Consider the following 21,511-nt stretch of genomic DNA (forward strand, 5'->3'; position numbering starts at 1 on the left):
TTGGGAGGCCAAGGCAAGAGGTTTGTTTGAGGCCAGGAGTTCAAGATCAGCCTGGGCAACATAGCAAGACCCTTTCTCAAAAACAAACACAAGAATAAAAATCACACTCTTTAAAGTGGGGAAAAAGGTTAAAAGTGGGGATAGGAAAACCCGCAGTGTCATCTGTTGACTCACTCACCACCTGAAGAAAACCACCAGTCAGCATATTTGTCTGTTTCATCCCGTTTTTCTTCTAGGCACAGACTTGGGGATTTGTATCTGATGATGGCGATTGATATAAGTCCCAGGCTGTACCTTGTTTCTTTTTCACTGAATAGAATGGCATGATCGTTTACCATAGGATTTCATCATCTGTGTTAAGATTATTTTTAATAACTGTTTAATATTGCACCAGAGGGCTATGCCTTTGTTTATCTAAACCTTCTTAGCTGTTTGGCTCTTTCCTTTTTTTTTTTTTTTTGCTTTTTTCTTTCTTTTGCTTTTTTTTATTTTTTGTTTTGTTTTGTTTTGGGTTTTTTTTTTTTTTTTTTTTTTTTTTTTTTTTTTTTTTTTTTTTTTTTGCTGTTTTAAGTAACCCTGGGATGAATATGATGTTTGAGAGTGTTTTCTCACTGAGTGAGGGGGGATGGATGTTTTATGGCTCTTGATAAGTATTGCCAAATTGCTTTCCTAAAGGACTGGACCAGTTTGCAATGCCACCAGCCACGTATGACACAGCCGGTCTCACCATGCCCACGGCAACACTGGGTATTATATGCTTTTTATATATATATATATATAAACGTATATATACATATAATTAAGTTGGTTGGCAAAAAGAAGCTATGTCATGAATGTTTTAATTGACATTTCTTGGAGTGCTAGTGCAGTTGAACATTTTATATTTGTCTGTTGAACATTTTATTTCTTTTTGTGACTTGTCCATGTCCTTTGTTCATTTTTCTTTTAGGTTGTTTCATCTTTTGTCTTATTGTTTTTAAGAGCTGGGTTGGCTCTCTGCATATATGTATATATGTATTTGTTTCAAGTTAATGTTAATTGAACATTTACTATGTACCAGGCACATTTGTATATTTCACTGAATCCTCATAAAACATTGTGAGGCAGGTGCAATTATTATCCCCATTTTACAGATCAGGGAAATCAGGCTAAGCAGGGGGAACTGATTTGTTCAAGGTCACAGAGCTGGTACTGTAGAGTCTGGATTTGAACCTGGCACTCACAGCACAGCTGACCCATGTTTTAAGCTTTAACCACTGTGCTTCCCATCCCAGCACTGGGGCAAGAGTTCCAACTGCCTTTCATCCCTTAAATACTTCCCAAGCTCTGGGCCTCCCCTGAGGTGCAGAGCTGAGTTAGATGATGTGAAGCAGAAAGCAGACAAGGAGTTGGATGTGGTGACTCACATCTGTAATCCCAGCACTTTGGGAGGCCGAGGTGGGCGGATCACCGTGAGGTCAGGAGTTTGAGACCAGCTGGCCAACATGGTGAAATCCTGTCTCTACTAAAAATCCAAAAATTAGCCAGGCATGGTGGTGGGTGTCTATAGTCCCAGCTACTTAGGAGGCTGAGGCAGGAGAATCACATGAACCTGGGAGGTGGAGGTTGCAGTGAGCCAAGATCGCACCACTGCACTCCAGACTGGACAATAGAGCAAGACTCCCTCTCAAAAACAAAACAAAACAAAAAAAGCAGACAAGGAAAGTATGTAGCTCATCCTAGAACTGGAAGCTGGGGCCTTTGGGGACACAGTCTGCAAAGGTCTCTTGGAGGAGAGACACCTACAGGGAGGTCTGAAGGGTGAATGGGAGTCAGCGGGTATAACAGCCCAGGCAGAGGGAACAGCACATTCAAAGGCCCTGAGGCAGGATGTCTGAAGGACTGCACAGGGACATGTGACTGGAATATAGTGGGGACATGTGAGGAGAATGGCAAGAAAGGAGACTGGAAAGGTGGGAAGGGCCAGACCATGCAGTGAGGAATGGGCTTTGCTGCCCAGCAGCAGGGAGCTATGGAAGTGTTTGGGCAGAAGGGAGAGATGAACTCAGAATATGGTTTGAGAAAGATGACTGTTTGCCGCCATCCTGTGCAAAAGCTGTGGCTGGAATTCAAGCAAAGGATCAAGCAGTTTTGGGAGGAGGCAGGGAGTGGGAGTGGGGATGGAGCAGGAAAGTCAGATTGGGAAGAGGCATAGGAGACAGAGTTGATAGGATCTGGGGATGGCTTGCATGGGATAGGGCAGAGAAAGGGAGGAATGAGGAAGACCCCAGAATCCTGGCTGGGGCAGTAGGTGGATGGCGGTGCCCCTCATAGAGACCCTGGGCAAGCTGCACCTCCACTCTGCCTCTGTTTTGTCATCGGGAGAAATAACACCCACCCTGATACCTGCTGGGCCGAGGGACTGAGGCAGTGTGAGGAACGGGCTTAGCACAGTGCCTGGCTCATAGTTGCTGCTGATAAAGGGTAGCCGGTGGGGGTAGGGGTGGTGTCCTGTTATCCCAGGGACCAGCCCTCCTGCTGGTTCTCCTTATGGGCTGTGCTAAGTCTCTCACCTACTCTATGGCAGACTCTAAAGCATGCCTGAGGGTGAGCAGGGTTTTGGGGAATGCTAAAGGCAGCACCCCCACCCCTAGCTGGGGCAGAAAAAAGCCCTAAATCCTTCACCACCAGTGCCCAAGGTGAGACTGAGCCTCAGCTCTAGTCTCTTCCCTTCAGCTGCCCTTGGGTGGGAAGGTCCCTTTCAATTATCTGGGATGTTCCCATGATGCTCTGGGGCACTGACGCCTGACCCTACCTTCTGCTACCTGACCAGTGTGACCCCTCTTCTCCTCACTTCTTGCCTGCAGGTAACCTCCGAGGCTACGGCATGGCATCCCCAGGCCTCGCAGCCCCCAGCCTGACAACCCCCAGCCTCACACCCCCCCAACTGGCCACTCCAAATTTGCAACAGTTCTTTCCCCAGGCCACTCGCCAGTCCTTGCTGGGACCTCCTCCTGTTGGGGTCCCCATGAACCCCTCCCAGTTCAACCTTTCAGGACGGAACCCCCAGAAACAGGCCCGGACCTCCTCCTCTACCACCCCCAATCGAAAGGTGAGTGATGGCTGGGGTGGGTCAGGTGGGGATGGGAGTGGGCGGGAGGGGACTCTGGGTGTCAGCCCCAGTGCCACCCGCTCTGGCTCAGCCTGGGCCTTCGAAGAGGTCACACCCCCTTTATGCCTCAGTTTCCTCTCTCTGGCTCAGCCTGGGCCTTCTAAGAGGTCACACTCCCTTTATGCCTCAGTTTCCTCATCTGTAAAATGAGGGGGCAGGAATGGACTTGTTTAGTGTTTCCCAAAATTTAAAGATTCTTGTATCACTGAAGGGATTTTTGCCATGCACAAATGCTACCATTTACTTAATGTTTCTCCTTTTGAGACAAAGTTTCGCTCTTGTTGCCCAGGCTGAAGTACAATGGTGGGATCTCGGCTCACTGAAACCTCCGTTTCCCGGGTTCAAGCGATTCTCCTGCCTCAGCCTCCCGAGTAGCTGGGATTACAGGCATGTGCCACCCCAGTAGCTGGGATTACAGGCATGCGCCACCACGCCCGGCTAATTTTGTGTTTTTAGTAGAGATGGGGTTTCTCCATGTTGGTCAGGCTGGTCTCAAACTCCTAACCTCAGGTGATCCTCCCACCTCAGCCTCCCGAAGTGCTGGGATTACAGGCGTGAGCCACTGTGCCCAGCTTAATGTTTCTTTTAAAATTATCAGTGTGGCTGGGCCTGGGGTCTCATGCCTATAATCCCAGCACTCTAGGAGGACGTGGTGGGTGGATCACCTGAGGTCAGAGGTTTGAAACCAGCCTGGCTAATATGGCGAAACCCCTTCTATACTAAAAATACAAAAATGTCGCCGGGCATGGTGGTGCACGCCTGTAATCCTGACTACTCAGGAGGCGGAGGCAGAAGAATTGCTTGAACCCAGGAGGTGGAGGTTGCAGTGAGCCAAGATTGTACCACTGCACTCCAGCCTGGTGAACAAGAGTGAAACTCTGTCTCAAAAAATTAATAATTAAAAATAAAATTATTGGGGCATGATGGTGCATGCCTGTAATGCCAGGGACTTGGGAGGCTGAGGTGGGAGGTTTGCTTGAGGCCAGGAGTTAGAGGCTGTAGTGAATTACGATCATACTGCTGTACTCCAACCTGGGTGACAAAGTGAGACCCTGTCTCAAAAAAAAAAAAAAAAAATAATAATAATAATTCAGCACTGCTCAGTAGAAATAAAATATAAGCCATATATGTAATTTAAAATTTTCTGGTATCCACCTTATAAAGTAAAAAGAAATGGGCTAAATTAATATTACTAACTTATTTAACCCAATCCCATGTGAAACTATTATTTCGACCTGTCATCAATATAAAAAATAAGACTTTTGGGCCGGGCGCGGTGGCTCAAGCCTGTAATCCCAGCACTTTGGGAGGCCGAGGCGGGCGGATCACAAGGTCAGGAGATCGAGACCACAGTGAAACCCCGTCTCTACTAAAAATACAAAAAATTAGCCGGGCGCGGTGGCGGGCGCCTGTAGTCCCAGCTACTCAGGAGGCTGAGGCAGGAGAATGGCGGGAACCCGGGAGGCAGAGCTTGCAGTGAGCCGAGATCGCGCCACTGCACTCCAGCCTGGGTGACAGCGTGAGACTCCGTCTCAAAAAAAAAAAAAAAAAAAAAAAAAAGACTTTTACATTCCTTTTTTAAAAACTACGAAATCTTCACAATCTGGTGTGTTTCTGATACTGACCTCTCAATTCAGCCCGGCCAGTTTCAACTGCTCTCCCGAGGCTGTGGGGCGACTGTGTGGGAGATCATGGCTTTGAACAAGTGAACTTCCTTTCTGTTACATTTGTTTTGAAAGGAAACATATTGTAACCTGACATTCTAAAAACTATCTAAGTTAATTGCCATTCACAGAAGTATAAGAAATTGCTGGGTGCAGTGGCTCAGGCCTGTAATCCCAACACTTTGGGAGGCTGAGGAGGGCAGATCGTTTGAGGTCAGGAGTTCGAGACCAGCCTGGCCAACATGGTGAAACCCCGTCTCTACTAAAAACACAAAAATTAGCTGGGCCCTAGTGGCGGGTGCCTGTAATCCCAGCTACTCAGGAAGGCTGAGGTAGGAGAATCACTTGAACCTGGAAGACAGAGGCTGCAGTCAGCCGAGATCATGCACTGCAGCCTGGGCAACAGAGTGAGACTCCGTCTCAGACAAACAAACAAACAAAGAAACAAACAAACAATAGGAAATGTAACTGGGGTAGAACAATGCTATAAAATCCTAAGCTATGCGCTGTTGCTGGCTGTAGGTTCCAGCCTGCAGCCCCCTGGCTCCTTGTGTGTTTGAGAGGTGTTTACCTTTTTCCTGGCGTAAGCAGGAGATCTGCAAAGGGCTCACCTCCTCCCTAGACTGTCCTGTCCCTGAAGGTCCCCGCAGCTCCTCCCTCACACACTTTCCTGGGTGCATTCCAGGGCAGGGGCAACGCCACTTCTGGAGGTGAGGCCTTTTCCTCCAGCGAGGGGCCCCGCCTCCAACCTTCCAACGGGCCTGTTATCACAGATATGGTCTAGTGTCTAACCTGTCCTGCCCTCATTTTTTCACGTATGGAAAAACCCAGGCTCAGAGATTGGGGTGGGGTTGGTCCTGAGTCTCACAGCTGTCGAGGTGGACCCAGAGCCCAGGCCTCCTGACTCTCAGGCTGGTGCCTGTGTCGTGCAGGGTGACAGCTGGGTACTTTCTGAAGGGCAGAATCCTGATATGTCCAGATTGCCATTCCCTGCTCAGTGCTCATTCCTTGGGCTTAGCAGGAGGGAGGGAAGGAGGGAGGGAGGGAGGCTGCAGGCTTCTGGTGGCCTCCTGGGGTGCCCTGGAACTGGCCAGAGAGAGCTGTGTGTTCATTTAGCAGACATCTGGAAGTCCCTGCAGGGGACTCCCTGGTGCAGATGACGTATCTGGCCTGGCCCTCCCTGAGGTCTTGGACAGGAATGGGGAGGGCGGTGAGAGATATTAATGCAAATAATGCTCCAACCAATTAATTAAGACTGTGGAGGCCGGGTGTGACAACTCGTGCCTGTAATCCTAGCACTATGGAAGGCCAAGGCAGGAGGATCACTTGAGCCCAGGAGTTCGAGACCAGCCTGGGAAACACAGTGAGACCCTGGCTTTATGGAAGAAGAAGAAGAAAAAAAAGAATACAGAAATGCCACGAAAAGGAAGTGGGTTCTGGACCCATTCTGGAGTCAGGAGGGCTTCCTGCGAGAGGCTCTAAGTGAAAGCCTGGGGTCAGGGACGGGCCTGGGGCTTGACCAGAGAGAAGGCTAAGGGAGATAAGCAGAGAGGGCTGGTTGTCGGGGCATGGCCGGGGCAGGGAGTGTGCAGAGGCCAGGTTGTGCAGGGAAGGGGTGGGCGTGCAGAGGGTTTTCAGGCTTGGCGTAGGGCATGCACCAGGGCTGTGGGAAGCCATGGGAGGGCTTTAAGCCTGAAAGAAGAGACATGATCAGGTTTGCATTTTAGAAGGACCCCATTGGGCCGGGTGTGGTGGCTCATGCCTGTAATCCCAGCACTTTGGGAGGCCGAGGCGGGCACATCATCTGAGGTCAGGATTTTGAGACCAGCCTGGCCAACATGGTGAATCCCCAACTCTACTAAAAATACAAAAATCAGGCCGGGCGCGGTGGCTCAAGCCTGTAATCCCAGCACTTTGGGAGGCCGAGATGGGTGGATCACGAGGTCAGGAGATCGAGACCATCCTGGCTAGCACGGTGAAACCCCGTCTCTACTAAAAAATACAAAAAACTAGCCGGGCGAGGTGGCGGGCGCCTGTAGTCCCTGCTACTCGGGAGGCTGAGGCAGGAGAATGGCGGGAACCCGGGAGGCGGAGCTTGCAGTGAGCTGAGATCCGGCCACAGCACTCCAGCCTGGGCGACAGAGCGAGACTCCGTCTCAAAAAAAAAAAAAAAAAATACAAAAATTAGGCAGGTGTGGTGGCGTGCGCCTGTAATCCCAGCTACTTGGGAGGCTAAGGCAGGAGAATCGCTTGAACCCAGGAGGCGGAGGTTGCAGGATTGTGCTATTGCATTCCAGCCTGGGCCACAAGAGTGAAACTCTGTCTCAAAAAAAAAAAAAAAAAAAGAAGGACCCCACTGGCTACTTCGTGGAAAACTGGGTGGGAAGTCAGGTCAGGAGGTAGCACTGTGGTCAGGAGAAGGCTTCGTGTCCTCCAAACCTGGGTTTATTTAACAGACAACTAGGTAGAGTCTCCTAGACACCATTGCTGGGACATTTTTACTAAGATCATCCACTCGGCAGTTCTGGGGCCAGGCCCACCAGAGGTCCTTGGGGCCTATCATCCCCTGGAGGATGGGGGCAGCTGCCCTTGGGCAAGGGGGTACTGATGGGGCGGGTATCGGATGTCAACATAGTTTCTGAAAGGAAGCAGGATTCTTCTTCTCAGACAATGCCTGTGGAAGACAAGTCAGACCCCCCAGAGGGGTCTGAGGAAGCCGCAGAGCCCGGGATGGACACATCAGAAGGTGAGGGAGGGAGGCTGCTGGCCCTTCAGAGGGACATGGATGGGGCGGGGCCGGTGGGCGGGTCAGCAGGTGATAGAGGCAGGTGTGGGAGGCTGGGGTTCTTGGTGGGAAGGTGGGGAGCCCAGTCTCTATCTCATGGAGGTTAGAGATGCTCTCCCCAACATCTGAGTTCCCTCGCTCATGCCTGCATTCCAGACCAAGATTTACCACCCTGCCCAGAGGACATCGGCAAGGAAAAATGCACTGCAGCACCTGAGCCTGAGCCTTGCGAGGTGTCCGAGCCGCCAGCCAAGAGGTTGAGGAGGTAACTGATGCTGAAGACCTGACCTGGGCCTGGGTGCCCTGCAAAGGCAGGGGTGGCAGTGGCAGTAGCAGAGGGGGTTCCCCAGCCTGTAAGTGGTAGAGCGAGCATTAGAAACTGAGTCTTGGGCTGCATGCGGTAGCTCACACCTGTAATCCCAGCACTTTGGGAGGCTGAGGTGGGTGGATCACCTGCAGTCGGGAGTTTGAGACCAGCCTGACCAACATGGAGAAACCCCTTCTCTACTAAAAATACAAAATTAGCCGGGTGTGGTGGTGCATACCTGTAATCCCAGCTACTCAGGAGGCTGAGGCAGGAGAATTGCTTGAACCCAGGATGCAGAGGTTGCAATAAACCGAGATCGTGCCATTGCACTCCAGCCTGGGCAACAAGAGCTAAACTCCATCTCAGAAAAAAAATAAATAAATAACAACAACAACAAAAACAAAAAAGAAACAGTCTCGGGCTGGGCATGGTGGCTCATACCTGTAATCCCAGGTTTCACCACATTGGCTAGGCTGGTCTCGAACTCCTGACCTCAAATGATCCACCTGCCTCAGCCTCCCAAAATGCTGGGATTACAGATGGGAGCCACCATGCTCGGCCTAGTTTTGGCCTTCCTTGGGAGCGCCTGGGGCCTCTTTGAAGACATGACTGGGATTTTCTTTTGATCCTTCCTAGCTCAGAAGAACCCACAGAGAAGGAACCTCCAGGGCAGCTACAGGCGAAGGCCCAGCCACAGGCCCGGATGACAGTACCGAAACAGACACAGACACCAGACCTGCTGCCTGAGCCCCTGGAAGCCCAAGTGCTGCCACGATTCCAGCCACGGGTCCTGCAGATCCAGGCCCAGGTGCAGTCACAGACTCAGCCACGGATACCACCCACAGACGCCCAGGTGCAGCCAAAGCTGCAGAAGCAGGCACAAACACAGACCTCTCCCGAGCACTTAGTGCTGCAACAGAAGCAGGTGCAGCCACAGCTGCAGCAGGAGGCAGAGCCACAGAAGCAGATGCAGCCACAGGTACAGCCACAGGCACATTCACAGGCCCCAAGGCAGGTGCAGCTGCAGCAGGAGGCAGAGCTGCAGAAGCGGCTGCAGCCCCAGGCACGTTCACAGCCCCCAAGGCAGGTGCACCTGCAGCTGCAGAAGCAGGCCCAGACACAGACGTATCCACAGGTCCACACACAAGCACAGCCAAGGGTCCAGCCGCAGGAGCAGCCTCCAGCGCAGGTGCCAGTACAGCCACCAGAGCAAACCCATGAGCAGCCTCAGACCCAGCCACAGGTGTCGGTGCTGGCTCCAGAGCAAACACCGGTTGTGGTTGATGTCTGCGGGTTGGAGATGCCACCTGATGCAGTAGAAGCTGGTGGAGGTAAGTGAGCACTGGCTTCTAGCTGGTCTGGTGATGGAACAGCTCTGCCCAGACCCTTCATTCCTCCCCTAACTGGGTGCTGCCTGGGACTGATGGCTAGGCCCGGAACCCAGGTCCAGGATCATCCATGCTGGGGGCCTCAAGGTTCTGGCTGCGGACGGAGAAAGCAGCTCTTGGTCCTGGGGTGGGAGATGCACTCTGGGAAACAGCACATCTGTCATTTCAGGCATGGAAAAGACCTTGCCGGAGCCTGTGGGCACCCAAGTCAGCATGGAAGAGATCCAGAAGGAGTCGGCCAGTGGCCTAGATGTGGGAGAATGTGAAAACAGAACAAGAGAGATGCCAGGGGTGGGTAGAGGCCCTGATGTGGCAGTGTGAGGGCCACAGAGCCCAGCAGGGTGGGATGGCCTCTTTCTGCCCCAGGCCACCTCAGGGCCTCCTTGTGTTTCCCCCACTGTGAAATGGGATGACAGCCCTCTGCCTAGGATGGGGGGACAGACCAGGCTGGGCTTGACAGTGGTCTGCATGGGACCTTCTTGCTGTTGTGCTGTCTTCACATCCATCCCTTCCAGCCTGCCCATCCCCAAGCAAGAGCCCCAGTCTTGCATGGGTAATGTTGCCCTCATGGAGAGAGCACAGAGTGGAAGCCTCTCTGTGGGGTTTGGGTCCCAGCTCTGCATAACTGTGGGCAAACCCTTTCCCTTCTATGAGTCTGTTTCCCCATCTGTCCTACAAGGGGTGGGACGGGTGGTACTTTAGGCTGACCTGGGTACGCATCCTGACTGCAGTGCTTTCTAGCTGTGTAAGCTGGGGTGGTCCCCTAACAGCTCAGAGCCTCAGTTTCCCCATCGTCAGGAAGATCTGATGAGACAATGTTGGTAGATGTCGAATGCTGGGCTGGCCCACTGTAAGTACACAGTTGGTAGAAGCTCAGTTTCTACTCCCCATGCAGGTATGGGGCGCTGGGGGCTCCCTGAAGGTCACCATTCTGCAGAGCAGTGACAGCCGGGCCTTTAGCACTGTACCCCTGACACCTGTGCCCCGCCCCAGTGACTCTGCCTCCTCCACCCCTGCAGCTACCAGCACTCCCTCAAAGCAGGCCCTCCAGTTCTTCTGCTACATCTGCAAGGCCAGCTGCTCCAGCCAGCAGGTACTGATACAGGAGATAAGGGCGGGGAGGGGTGGGGCCTTCGTGGAGTGCGCAACCTGCCCTCCCAAGGCTGCCTCAGGCTGCACTGGGCCCTGCCTCCAGCAGCCATGCATTTGCTTAGGAAACATTTCCTGACCAGCCAAGAAGGCAGGTTTTGGTGGTTTTGTTTTTTTGGTTTTTGTTTCAAGACAGGGTCTTACTCTGTCTCCCAGGTTGGAATGCAGTGGCATCATCTCAGCTCACTGCAGCCTCTACCTCTTGGGCTCAAGCAGGTTTTTAGAGTCAGGCAGACCTGGTTCATATCGGCTCTGAGTAGCTGGGGGACCTTGGAAAGCGAATTCCACCCCGTGCCTATTTCCTCTTACGTCAGACAAAGGAAAGTTTAGGGTCCCGCACGGTGGCTCACGCCTGTAAACCCAGCACTTTGGAAGGCCGAGGTGGGCGGATCACGAGGTCAGGAGTTTGAGACCAGCCTGACCAACATGGTGAAACCCCATCTCTACTAAAAATATGTAGTGGCGTGCGTCTGTAATCCTAGCTACTCAGGAGGCTGAGGCAGGAGAATCCAGGAGGCAGAGGTTGCAGTGAGCTGAGATCATGCCACCGTACTCCAGCCTGGGTGACAGAGCAAGACTCTGTCTCAAAAAAAAAAAAAAAAAAAGAAAGAAACGTTTAGAATCTACCTCACTGGGTGGTTCTGGGGAGGCACCAACGTGACATTGGAGTCCTGAGCGCAGGCCTGGCCCAAAGTGAGTGTAGCAGTAATCATGATCGCATTGTACTTGTATTATTACTACTCTTGTGCTGTGAGCTGTGTTACTCTGTGCCTCACCTGGCAGAGCCTTGGAGACCTGGATGCTAACCAGGCTGCTCCTTGTCTTTGAGGCACTCACACATTCTCTGGGAGGGGCAGAAGCTTGGGCTGGCATGTACCCTGTGTCTCAGTTTATCGTGCCTGCTCTAGCCTACACAAGAGAGAAATGTGTGGTGAGAGAAATGGGCTCACAGTGATGAGGCTGGGATCTGCCTCCCGAGGCCCCAGCCTTGCCCACTGTTCCAGGCTCACGCCCCAGGCCCATCCCTCACTCCCTCCTGCTGCAGGAGTTCCAGGACCACATGTCGGAGCCTCAGCACCAGCAGCGGCTAGGGGAGATCCAGCACATGAGCCAAGCCTGCCTCCTGTCCCTGCTGCCCATGCCCCGGGATGTCCTGGAGACAGAGGATGAGTGAGTGGGGGATCGTGGAAGCTCTGCGTTGTGGGGAGGTGGTCTCGTCAGCCAGGGCCTGAATCTGCTATCTGCAGGGTCTACCTTTGGGTTAAGCATTGCCGCCGCCAGCCAGGCCTCCTCACACTGTTAACTGTGTGACCTTGAACCTCAGTTTTCCCTGCCTGTAACATGGCTTGGTGAGGGATATAGTACAGGAATTCATGACAGTCTCTTAAGGTTCCCTCTAGACAGGAACAGTGTGACCATCCCTGTGGGAGAGGACAGGTTGTGGCACAGACCCCAGCCCCCTGCGGCACGTGTGCTGACCCCGCTGTGGGGTGACAAGGCTGAGGATCAGGTTCTTTTGTGGTTGGAGGTTAGGGCTTCCCTGTGTCTCCCCCTTTCATTGTCATGGGGGCCTGTTTAATCAGAAACTTCAGCCCTCCTGGGATCTGGAACTAGACTGGGGCGGGAAGGCCTGGCGGGCAGCCGGAGGGGCTTTCAGGACTCTGTGGGCAGTTGTAAAGGTGTGCAAGGGCTGGGACATGTCATCTCAGCAGCAGGACCGTGTTAGCTAGGGCCACAGCTGGGACACAGGCTCTGTCTCATGAGACAGCTGCTTCTCAGCTCCAGATCTCTTAGTTTTTTGGTTTTTTTGTTTTTGTTTTTGTTTTTTTGAGGCGGAGTCTCGCTCTGTCGCCCAGGCTGGAGTGCAGTGGCCGGATCTCAGCTCACTGCAAGCTCCGCCTCCCAGGTTTACGCCATTCTCCTGCCTCAGCCTCCCAAGTAGCTGGGACTACAGGCGCCCGCCACCTCGCCCGGCTAGATTTTTGTATTTTTTAGTAGAGATGGGGTTTCACCGTGTTAGCCAGGATGGTCTTGATCTCCTGACCTCGTGATCCGCCCGTCTCGGCCTCCCAAAGTGCTGGGATTACAGGCTTGAGCCACCGCGCCTGGCCCAGATCTCTTAGTTTTAAGAAGAATCCAGAAATCCAGGTTTGTATGTGAAATCTCCCAATTTCAAAATGTTAACAGCTAGTTCAGAATTGAAACAAAACAAACCCTATGGAGGGCAAATCAAACACTTTCATAGGCTGGACAGGCCCTTGAGTCAGTGGTCACGGGCTCTGTCCTGATTTTACAGAGGTCACGATTTGAAGCTTCCAGGTGGGGTTGAGGGGACAGGAAGGGCTCTTGGTGACCTCCGCTTGCCTGCAGCCTGCGTCTCTGTTAGCTGTTTCTCACGTTGAGAAGAGTTTCCTTGAGTGGTTTTCTACTTGGGTAAAATAATCATAAACACAGGAGAATGATGACTCACCGAGACGTTCTTTGCTATTAGTATCATGGTAAAAAAAAAAGCTAACGGGAAATGATCTAAAATACTCAAAAGTAGGGGATTGGTTAGATGGTGAAAAAGCCCGCCCAGCTCATGGAACAATGAACAAATAGGATAACTGGGGAATTTATAATAATGTGGAAAGGTGATGCAATGTCAGATAAAACAGGATTCAAAATTGCATCTGCAGAATGAGTTGTTTGTATAAAAATAGATCTTGTGACACAGAAGGAAACTAAAAAGACATACTTAGCACAAGCTGTTAACAAGCTTCAGGTGTCGGGGATTTATCAAACCCTCTCCCAATGATCTCTCTCCATGAAGTCTTCTCTTGAATCCTACTTGGCCCCGAGGCCATGAAGAACATTATGGTCAGGTGCAGTGGCTCAGGCTTGTAATCCTAGCACTCTGGGAAGCTGACGTGGGCAGATCACCTGAGGTCAGGAGTTCAAGACCAGCCTGGCCAACATGGTGGCACCCCCTTCTCCACTAAAAATACAGAGTTAGCTGGGTAATGTGGTGCATGCCTGTGATCCCAGCTACTTGGGAGGCTGAGGCAGAATTGCTTGAACCCGGGGGCGGAGGTTGCAGTGAGCCGAGATCACACCACTGCACTCCAACCTGGGTGACAGAGTGAGATTCCATCTCAAAAACAACAACAAAAATGTACAAAGTCCCTCCAGTCCCTAGCTACGACCACCTCACCTTGGTCCCCAACACAAAGACATCAATACTGTCCTCCTGCATCAGTGGCGGTTCTTTGCGGTTGTAAGTGACAAAAATTCTAATTTCTGTAAGACAGAAATTAGCTTGAGCAAAAAGGAGCAATGTTTTTGGCTTAGGTAAGTGGGAAGGCAAGAGATACAGCTGGACCCAGGGGATACCATTTCTTAGAGAGGCTCCATCTCTTACTACAGTGGGCACCAGGTACCCACAGCCCCAGCCTCCCTGCACAGTGACCTCCAAGGAAGGGCAGTCACCTGTGTCTGCAGTAGCAGAACAGTTTCTAGGGGAAATGCTGGTTAATTTGGTTGTGGTCATGTGCACGTTTCTGAAGCAATCCCCTGGCCAGGGATGGGGCGTTCTGACTGGCTAGGCCTAGGCAGGCCAGCTCTACCCAAATCACATGGAAATACATTTCCCCATGGAAGGCAGGGGGGGTGTTCCCAGGAATGGGGCTGAAGGCTGGATCCCAATACCCTAGCTGGGGGGGTGCCCGTCTCTTTCCTCCTCAAAGCCCATAGGGCAGGTGCTGTGAAATAAGCCCTTGCCATTTCTTTTCTTTTTTTTTTCTTGAGACAGTCACACTGTGTCACCCAGGCTAGAGTGTAGTGGCATGATCATGGCTCACTGCAACCTCCGCTTCTGGGTTCAAGCAATTCTCGTGCCTCAGCCTCCCAAGTAGCTGGGATTACAGGCGTGCCACCATGCCTGGCTAATTTTTGTATTTTTAGTAGAGAGGGGGTTTCACCACATTGCCCCAGGCTGGTCTCGAACTGCTGGCCTCATGTGATCCCCCAATCTTGGCCTTTTTTTTTTTTTTTTGAGATGGAGTCTTGCTCTGTTGCTCAGGCTGGAGTGCAGTGGTGCGATCTCGGCTCACTGCAAACTCCGCCTCCCGGGTTCACGCCATTCTCCTGCGTTAGCCTCCCAAGTAGCTGGGACTACAGGCGCCCACCATGCCCGGCGAATTTTTTGTATTTTTAGTAGAGATGGGGTTTCTCCATGTTAGCCAGGATGATCTTGATCTCCTGACCTCGTGATCTGCCCGCCTTGGCCTCCCAAAGTGCTGGGATTACAGGTGTGAGCCACCATGCCTGGCCTTTGGCCATTTCTGGGCAGCCTCAGACATGACACTGGCATAAGGTGTCCACCTGTTTGATGACCATGTTCTCTCCCCACCCCGTTTCTTCATTTATTGTGTTTTTCTCTCACAGAGATCAAAATGCACATTAAAAAAATAGAGCCAGGCCGGGCGCGGTGGCTCAAGCCTGTAATCCCAGCACTTTGGGAGGCCGAGGCGGGTGGATCACGAGGTCAGGAGATCGAGACTATCCTGGCTAACATGGTGAAACCCCGTCTCTACTAAAAATACAAAAAACTAGCCGGGCGTGGTGGCGGGCGCCTGTAGTCTCAGCTACTTGGGAGGCTGAGGCAGGAGAATGGCCTGAACCCGGGAGGCGGAGCTTGCAGTGAGCCGAGATCGCGCCACTGCACTCCAGCCTGGGAGACACAGCGAGACTCCGTCTCAAAAAAAAAAAAAAAAAAAAAAAAATAGAGCCAGACTGGTATGGTGGCTCACACCTATAATCCCAGCACTTTGGGAGGCTGAGGTGGGGGTATTGCTTGAGTTTAGGAGTCCAAGACCAGCCCATCCTGAGACCTGTGCCTCTACAAACTATAAAAAATTAGCCAGGCCTGGTGGCATGCACTTGTAGTCCCAGCTACTTAGGAGGCTGAGGTGGGAGGACTGCTTGAGCCCAGGAGGTGGAGGCTGCAGTGAGCCTTGATCATGCCACTGCACTCCAGCCTGGATGACAGTGCGAGACCCTATTTCTTTAAGAAAAAAAAAATGCAAACTTTACAAAACTGTGTTTAAAAGGAATATTCCACAGCAGTGCAAGCTGCTTTAAAGTGATTTTGTTGCTTGCAGCAGTATTAAGAAGATTTTACTGAGGACAGTAAGTGTCCCTAAATCTTAAAACCTAAAACCTGGTACTCTCACTGTGTGGCCGATGTGCCTTTTTTGACTAAAAAAAAATTTTTTTCTGATTATAAAAATAATTCGCTCATTATATAATGTTTTGAAAATACAAGGACACAGACACACAAGAAGATAAAAATCACCCATAATCCCATTACCCAGAGATAAACACTGCTTACATTTTGACCTAGTTCTTCTTGTGATCCTTTCTGGATTTATACAATCTTTAAAAATAAAAATCAGATTCATGCTACATGACAACACAAACACTTTCTGTCCTAAGCAGCCTTCCCCAGCAGAGCTCTTACAGCGCTTTCTCAGTGGACAGGGGGGTTACGTGCCCCCTAAAATTTATGAAAAAATTGTATACTTGCATATTTTATAGAGAGTCCTTATTTTCACTGATTCAGATACTTTTTTTTTTTTTTTTTGAGACAGAGTCTTGCTCTGTTGCCCAGACTGGAGTGCAGTGGCGCAATCTCGGCTCACTGCAACCTCCGTCTCCCACACCAGCATGCCTAATTTTATTTTATGTAGAGACAAGATCTCACTATGTTGCCTAGGCTGGTCTTGGACTTCTGGGCTCAAGCGATCCTCCTGCCTCAGCCTCCCAAAGTGCTGGGATTATAGGCATGAGCCACTGTGCCTGGCCCCCTTTTTATTTATTATTTATTTTGGAGACAGTGTCTTGTGTTGCCCCAGCTAGAGTGCAGTGGCACAGTCACGGTTCACTACAGCCTCCACCTCCTGGGCTCAAGCAATCCTCCCACCTCAGCTTCTGAGTAGCTAGGACTATAGGCATGTGCCACCAAACCCAGCTAATGTTTTTTATGTTTCATAGAGATGGGGTCTTGCTATGTTGCTCAGGTTGGTCTCAAACTCCTGGGCGCAAGCAGTCCTCCTGCCTTGAGGACTGGGATTACAGGTGTGAGCCATTGTGCCTGGCCTCCCTTTTTTAAAGTGTTTGGTTTTTATTTTTATGCCTGACTCTCTAGTAGTTCAGCTAGAATTCATTTTCAAGTAAGGTGGAAGGTGGAAGCAGAAGGCCTTTCTTCTCCAAGTAGACAATAAATTGTTCTGACATAACTTGTTGTATAATCTATGCTTTTCAATACCAATTTATCAGAAGCTGAATTCTGTTTTTTGAGATGGGGGTCTCACTCTGTCACCCAGGTTGGAGTGCAGTGGCACTATGTTAGTTCACTGCAACTTCTGCCTCCCAGGCTGAAGCAATTGTCCCACCCCAGCCTCCTGAGTATCTGGGACCACAGGTGCATGAGCCACCATGCCTGGCTCATTTTTTGTATTTTTGCTAGAGAAGGGGTTTCGCCATGTTGCCCAGGCTGGCGAAGCTGAATTCTTACCAATATTTGAACCTGGTTAGGACTTTCCATTCTTTCCCATTGATACACTGTCAGGATGTACATCACACTACACAGTTTTATCTATTGTAGCTTGTGGTTTTCATTTTAAAGGTTGGCATCCCCAGTGCTTCATTCCCCTTCCCCCTAAAGTTTCCTGGGTTATTTCTGCTTAAGTACTCATCTAGATGAACCTCAGAATCGGTGTGTGTTTTTTTATTTTTATTTTTATTTTATTTTATTTTATTTGAGACAGAGTCTTGCTCTATCACCCAGGCTGGAGTGCAGTGGCGCGATCTTGGCTCACTGCAAGCTCCGCCTCCCGGGTTCACGCCATTCTCCTGCCTCAGCCTCCCAAGTAGCTGGGACTACAGGCGCCCGCCACCTCGCCCAGCTAGTTTTTTGTATTTTTAGTAGAGACGGGGTTTCACCATGTTAGCCAGGATGGTCTCGATCTCCTGACCTCGTGATCCGCCCGCCTCGGCCTCCCAAAGTGCTGGGATTACAGGCTTGAGCCACCGCGCCCGGCCCAGAACCGGTGTGTTAAGCTTCCCTAAGAGATCCTGTGGGAATTGCTATTGGAATGGCATGACACTTACGGAGCACTCTCGGACAGCTGCTGTCTTTCTGGCTTCACATTGTACTTGCTTTGACTGTTGTCATTCAGGGAGCCTCCACCAAGGCGCTGGTGTAACACCTGCCAGCTCTACTACGTGGGGGACCTGATCCAACACCGAAGGACACAGGACCACAAGGTAGGAGGGCCTGCACGCTGCAGAGGCACCCGCACTGCTGTCTCCAAGTGGAGGCCAGGCAACACAGAGCCCCAGGAGGAAAGTAAACGTTCCTCTTTGTCCCTGTACCCGCATAACCCACAATGCAGTTCTGGATGAGTCAGTCTTGTTTCTTCTTCGGGCTTCAGGTTCCCCATCTGTCCAGTGTAGGCCAGGTACCATCTCACCCTGCCATTCAGCCATGGGGCTCACGGGTTATTTGGGCAGCTGCCCTCTCTCTCGTCTTCTCTCTGTGTCTGTCCTGTTTCTGTGTTGCCATCTGCCATCGCATCTCTCAGCCACCCACACCACGAAGACATGTGTTTGCCCACGTTCCAGTGCAGGGGTGGAGCACAGCCCAGCTTGTTACAGATATGGTGGGCCTGCCCAGGGGAGGTGAGCTCTTGCCGGGCCCTGCCTAGGTGCTAGTCAGGGGGCTTGCACCTGGGGACACTGCTTGGTCGGCCTGCCTTTTTCCAGATCGCCAAACAATCCTTGCGACCGTTCTGCACCGTTTGCAACCGCTACTTCAAAACCCCTCGCAAGTTTGTGGAGCACGTGAAGTCCCAGGGTCATAAGGACAAAGCCAAGGAGGTAACCCGAGCTCCCTCAGAGGACATGGGCCCAGAGAGGTACAGAGCCTTGGCCAAGGCCATGCAGCAAGCTGATTTTTTTCCCAGCCCAAACTCACAGCAGGTCTGGAGGGATCGAGACTCTCAGGGGAGGGGTGGGGTGGGTAGGGCATGGCCCCTTGGCTGTTCAGAGCTGACCTTGCCTGCTCCCTGGGCAGCTGAAGTCACTTGAGAAGGAGATTGCTGGCCAAGATGAGGACCACTTCATTACAGTGGACGCTGTGGGTTGCTTTGAGGGTGATGAAGAGGAAGAGGATGATGAGGATGAAGAAGAGATCGAGGTTGAGGAGGAACTCTGCAAGCAGGTGCTCGGGGGAGGGTGTGGGAGGCGGGCTCGGTGCTGGATTCCCAGCCCAGAACAGACCTCATCCCACCTCCCGGAGGCCAGACACTGGGCTGGCATCTGTGGGCACTAATGCATGCCACAACTGATTATTACTGTCAACTGCCTTCTGCATGACTATGTAATTATGCATGATGACTAGAGAGTAGCAGTTAAAATATGCAAAGCCTGACTGAAATTTGGACCTGTGTGGAGGAAGGGAAAGGGAACAGCATCAGTAAAGGCACCAAGGTGGGAAACTATGTAGCGTGCAAAGGAAAAGTCAGATGATAGTGATGATAATGGTGAGGCTGATAGCAGCAGACATCTTTTAATTAATTAATTAATTTATTTATTTATTTATTTTTGAGACAGAGTCTCACTCTGTCGCCTGGGCTGGAGTACAATGGTGCGATCTCAGCTCACTGCAACCTCTGCCTCCCAGGTTCAAGCGATTCTCCTGCCTCAGCCTCCCGAGTACCTGGGATTACAGGTGCCTGTCACTTGCCCAGCTAATTATTTTTGTATTTTTAGTAGAGACGGGGTTTCACCATGTTGGCCAGGCTGGTCTTGAACTCCTGACCTTGTGATTCACCTGCCTTGGCCTCCCAAAGTGCTGGGATTACAGTGTGAGCCACCGCACCCGGCCAGCAACAGACATCTTTTTGAGCACTTACTATGTTCCAGGCGTGTGTACCAAGCACTATCCTGGCTGAATCTCATCAGATTGGATGGCACGAACTGAAACCTTCAGAGTCCAGCTTTCCAATGCCGCAGCTACCCTGTCTCCCATCAATGAGGAGCTGGAGGAGCTTGGAATCTTTGCAGTTTTTATTTTTATTTATTTTTTTGAGACGGAGTCTTGCTCTGTCGGCCAGGCTGGAGTGCAGTGGTGTGATCTTGGCTCACTGCAACCTCCACCTCCTGGGTTCACGTGATTCTCATGCCTCAGCCTCCCAAGTAGCTGGGATCACAGGCACCCGCCACCACGCCTGGCTAATTTTTGTATTTTTAGTAGAGACAGGGTTTCACCATGTTGGCCAGGCTGGTCTTGAACTCCTGACCTCAGGTGATCCACCCGCCTTGGCCTCCCAAAGTGACGGGATTACAGGCGTGAGCCACCGTGCCCAGCCAGATTCTTTGCAGTTTGACACGTTTCCAGAGCGCGTCTTCTGGGTCAGGCCCTGGTGCTGGACGCAGGGACCCATAAGGGCCAAGGCCTCGTCCTTGCCCTCACTGAGGCTGCCCCAGTTACAGTCCAGGGGCCAGCTGGGGCTACTTATAGGCTGTGGCAGTCACAGTGGGGTATGAAGGGGCTGGGGAGGAAGCGTTGTGGGGGTGGCCTGCAGTCCTAGGCAGGGCAGTATGAGGCCCATCTTCCTTGCTCAGTAGCAACAACATCTCAGGCAAGCCACTTGGCCTCTCTGAGCCTCAGTTGCCTCTGCTCAGAAATAACAATCTGAACTTGGACAATAAGGGAAACCCAGGGCCCACGGCTTGGTCCTAGGAAGGGCTTAGCAAACGGGGGTGGTTGTCCTTCTTGGAAGCCACATTTGTTTGCCTAGTGAGTGGTGGAGGGCACTGCTAGGCCTGCTAGGGCTGACATGGCCAGAGTCAGATGACCTCATCCGGAAGGGGCTGACATCCAGCACGTGAAATGCACAGTCTTTGATCCCCTGAACCCACCCCCTAGGACCAAGGTCACTGCAGTATTGGATAGGACCTTAGGGAGCTAGCAGGGGGCTCATGGTTGAGTGTGAACTATGGCTTAGACCTACAGGGTTCCCTGCCCAGCTCCTCCGCAAACCAGCTGTGCAACCCTAGACAAGTGAGTTAATGTCCCTGGGCCTCAGTTACTTCTTAGTAAAATGGGTGTAGCCATATAGGGTTGTTATGAGGATTCAGTCAGATGACACATGATATCTTGGGCACACCTGGCATGGATTATGGCCCCTGTAGGAGCAGGAGGACTTCCTGGAGGAGGAGGCTAGTTGAACAGAGTCTAGAAAGTATAGATTGGGAAGAGCACTCTGGAAGGCAGGATCACCATGTGCAAAGACTCAGAGACCACCACCCACTACCTCCTGGAAATCAAGGGGATTCTGTGTGTCCAAGGGCATTGGTGGGCTCCAGGCCCCTGACCTGCATCTGGGAGGTGTCTAGGGGAAGCCAGATCCGAGGCTCATGCTTGCATATTTTCAGATGAGGTCCAGAGATATATCCAGAGAAGAGTGGAAGGGCTCGGAGACCTACAGCCCCAATACTGCATATGGTAAGGCCCCAGCCCTGAGCCCACCCACAGGAGCTTCAGCCCTTAGGCCCAGCCTCCACGTGACCCTCCCAGATTCCGGCCATGGCATTCTGGCTGGGAAGCCTTCTCTTCCGCTCCTGCCTAGAGGGTCGGGGAGCACATGGGCCCCTAGAGAGGGAGGGACACCTCGCTGGTACAGGGATGCGAGTGCAGACCCTGCCATCCCGTCCTACAGGTGTGGACTTCCTGGTACCCGTGATGGGCTACGTCTGCCGCATCTGCCACAAGTTCTATCACAGCAACTCAGGGGCACAGCTCTCCCACTGCAAGTCCTTGGGCCACTTTGAGAACCTGCAGGTGAGCCGGACATCCTGCCCTGTCCTCCCCTGGCCACAGACTCAGTCGTATCCAAGCTGATCCGGGTGGCTAGTGGCCACCCCTTCTTGTGCTGGGCCTCAACCCCAAGACACCACCCCTGCACCAATAGGGAGAAAATTAGAACTGGGGTGGGGTTGGGCTCTTATTGTTCAAGGGGA

At 51.8% G+C, this 21,511-nt stretch overlaps 1 protein-coding gene across 44 annotated transcripts in view; it reads left to right on the forward strand.

Moving 5' to 3' along the window:
- The window catches only part of CIZ1 (CDKN1A interacting zinc finger protein 1), a 48,272-nt gene that overhangs the window by 20,802 nt on the left and 5,959 nt on the right, over positions 1-21,511 (forward strand). For 8 of the 44 annotated variants that reach the window (XM_074016374.1, XM_065530931.2, XM_065530924.1 and 5 more), the window contains exons 4-16: positions 676-747; positions 2,847-3,091; positions 7,468-7,561; positions 7,757-7,865; positions 8,544-9,238; positions 9,465-9,586; positions 10,191-10,388; positions 11,490-11,614; positions 17,665-17,752; positions 18,251-18,364; positions 18,561-18,707; positions 20,927-20,996; positions 21,211-21,332. In XM_074016374.1, the coding sequence (XP_073872475.1) occupies positions 676-747; positions 2,847-3,091; positions 7,468-7,561; positions 7,757-7,865; positions 8,544-9,238; positions 9,465-9,586; positions 10,191-10,388; positions 11,490-11,614; positions 17,665-17,752; positions 18,251-18,364; positions 18,561-18,707; positions 20,927-20,996; positions 21,211-21,332 (2,201 nt within the window). The remainder of the gene's footprint in view (positions 1-675; positions 748-2,846; positions 3,092-7,467; positions 7,562-7,756; positions 7,866-8,543; positions 9,239-9,464; positions 9,587-10,190; positions 10,389-11,489; positions 11,615-17,664; positions 17,753-18,250; positions 18,365-18,560; positions 18,708-20,926; positions 20,997-21,210; positions 21,333-21,511) is intronic. The other 36 variants (XM_065530933.2, XM_074016367.1, XM_065530927.2 and 33 more) reach the window with 15 other exon arrangements.

Source organism: Macaca fascicularis, chromosome 15 (genome assembly GCF_037993035.2).
Source record: "Macaca fascicularis isolate 582-1 chromosome 15, T2T-MFA8v1.1".
NCBI lineage: Eukaryota > Metazoa > Chordata > Mammalia > Primates > Cercopithecidae > Macaca > Macaca fascicularis.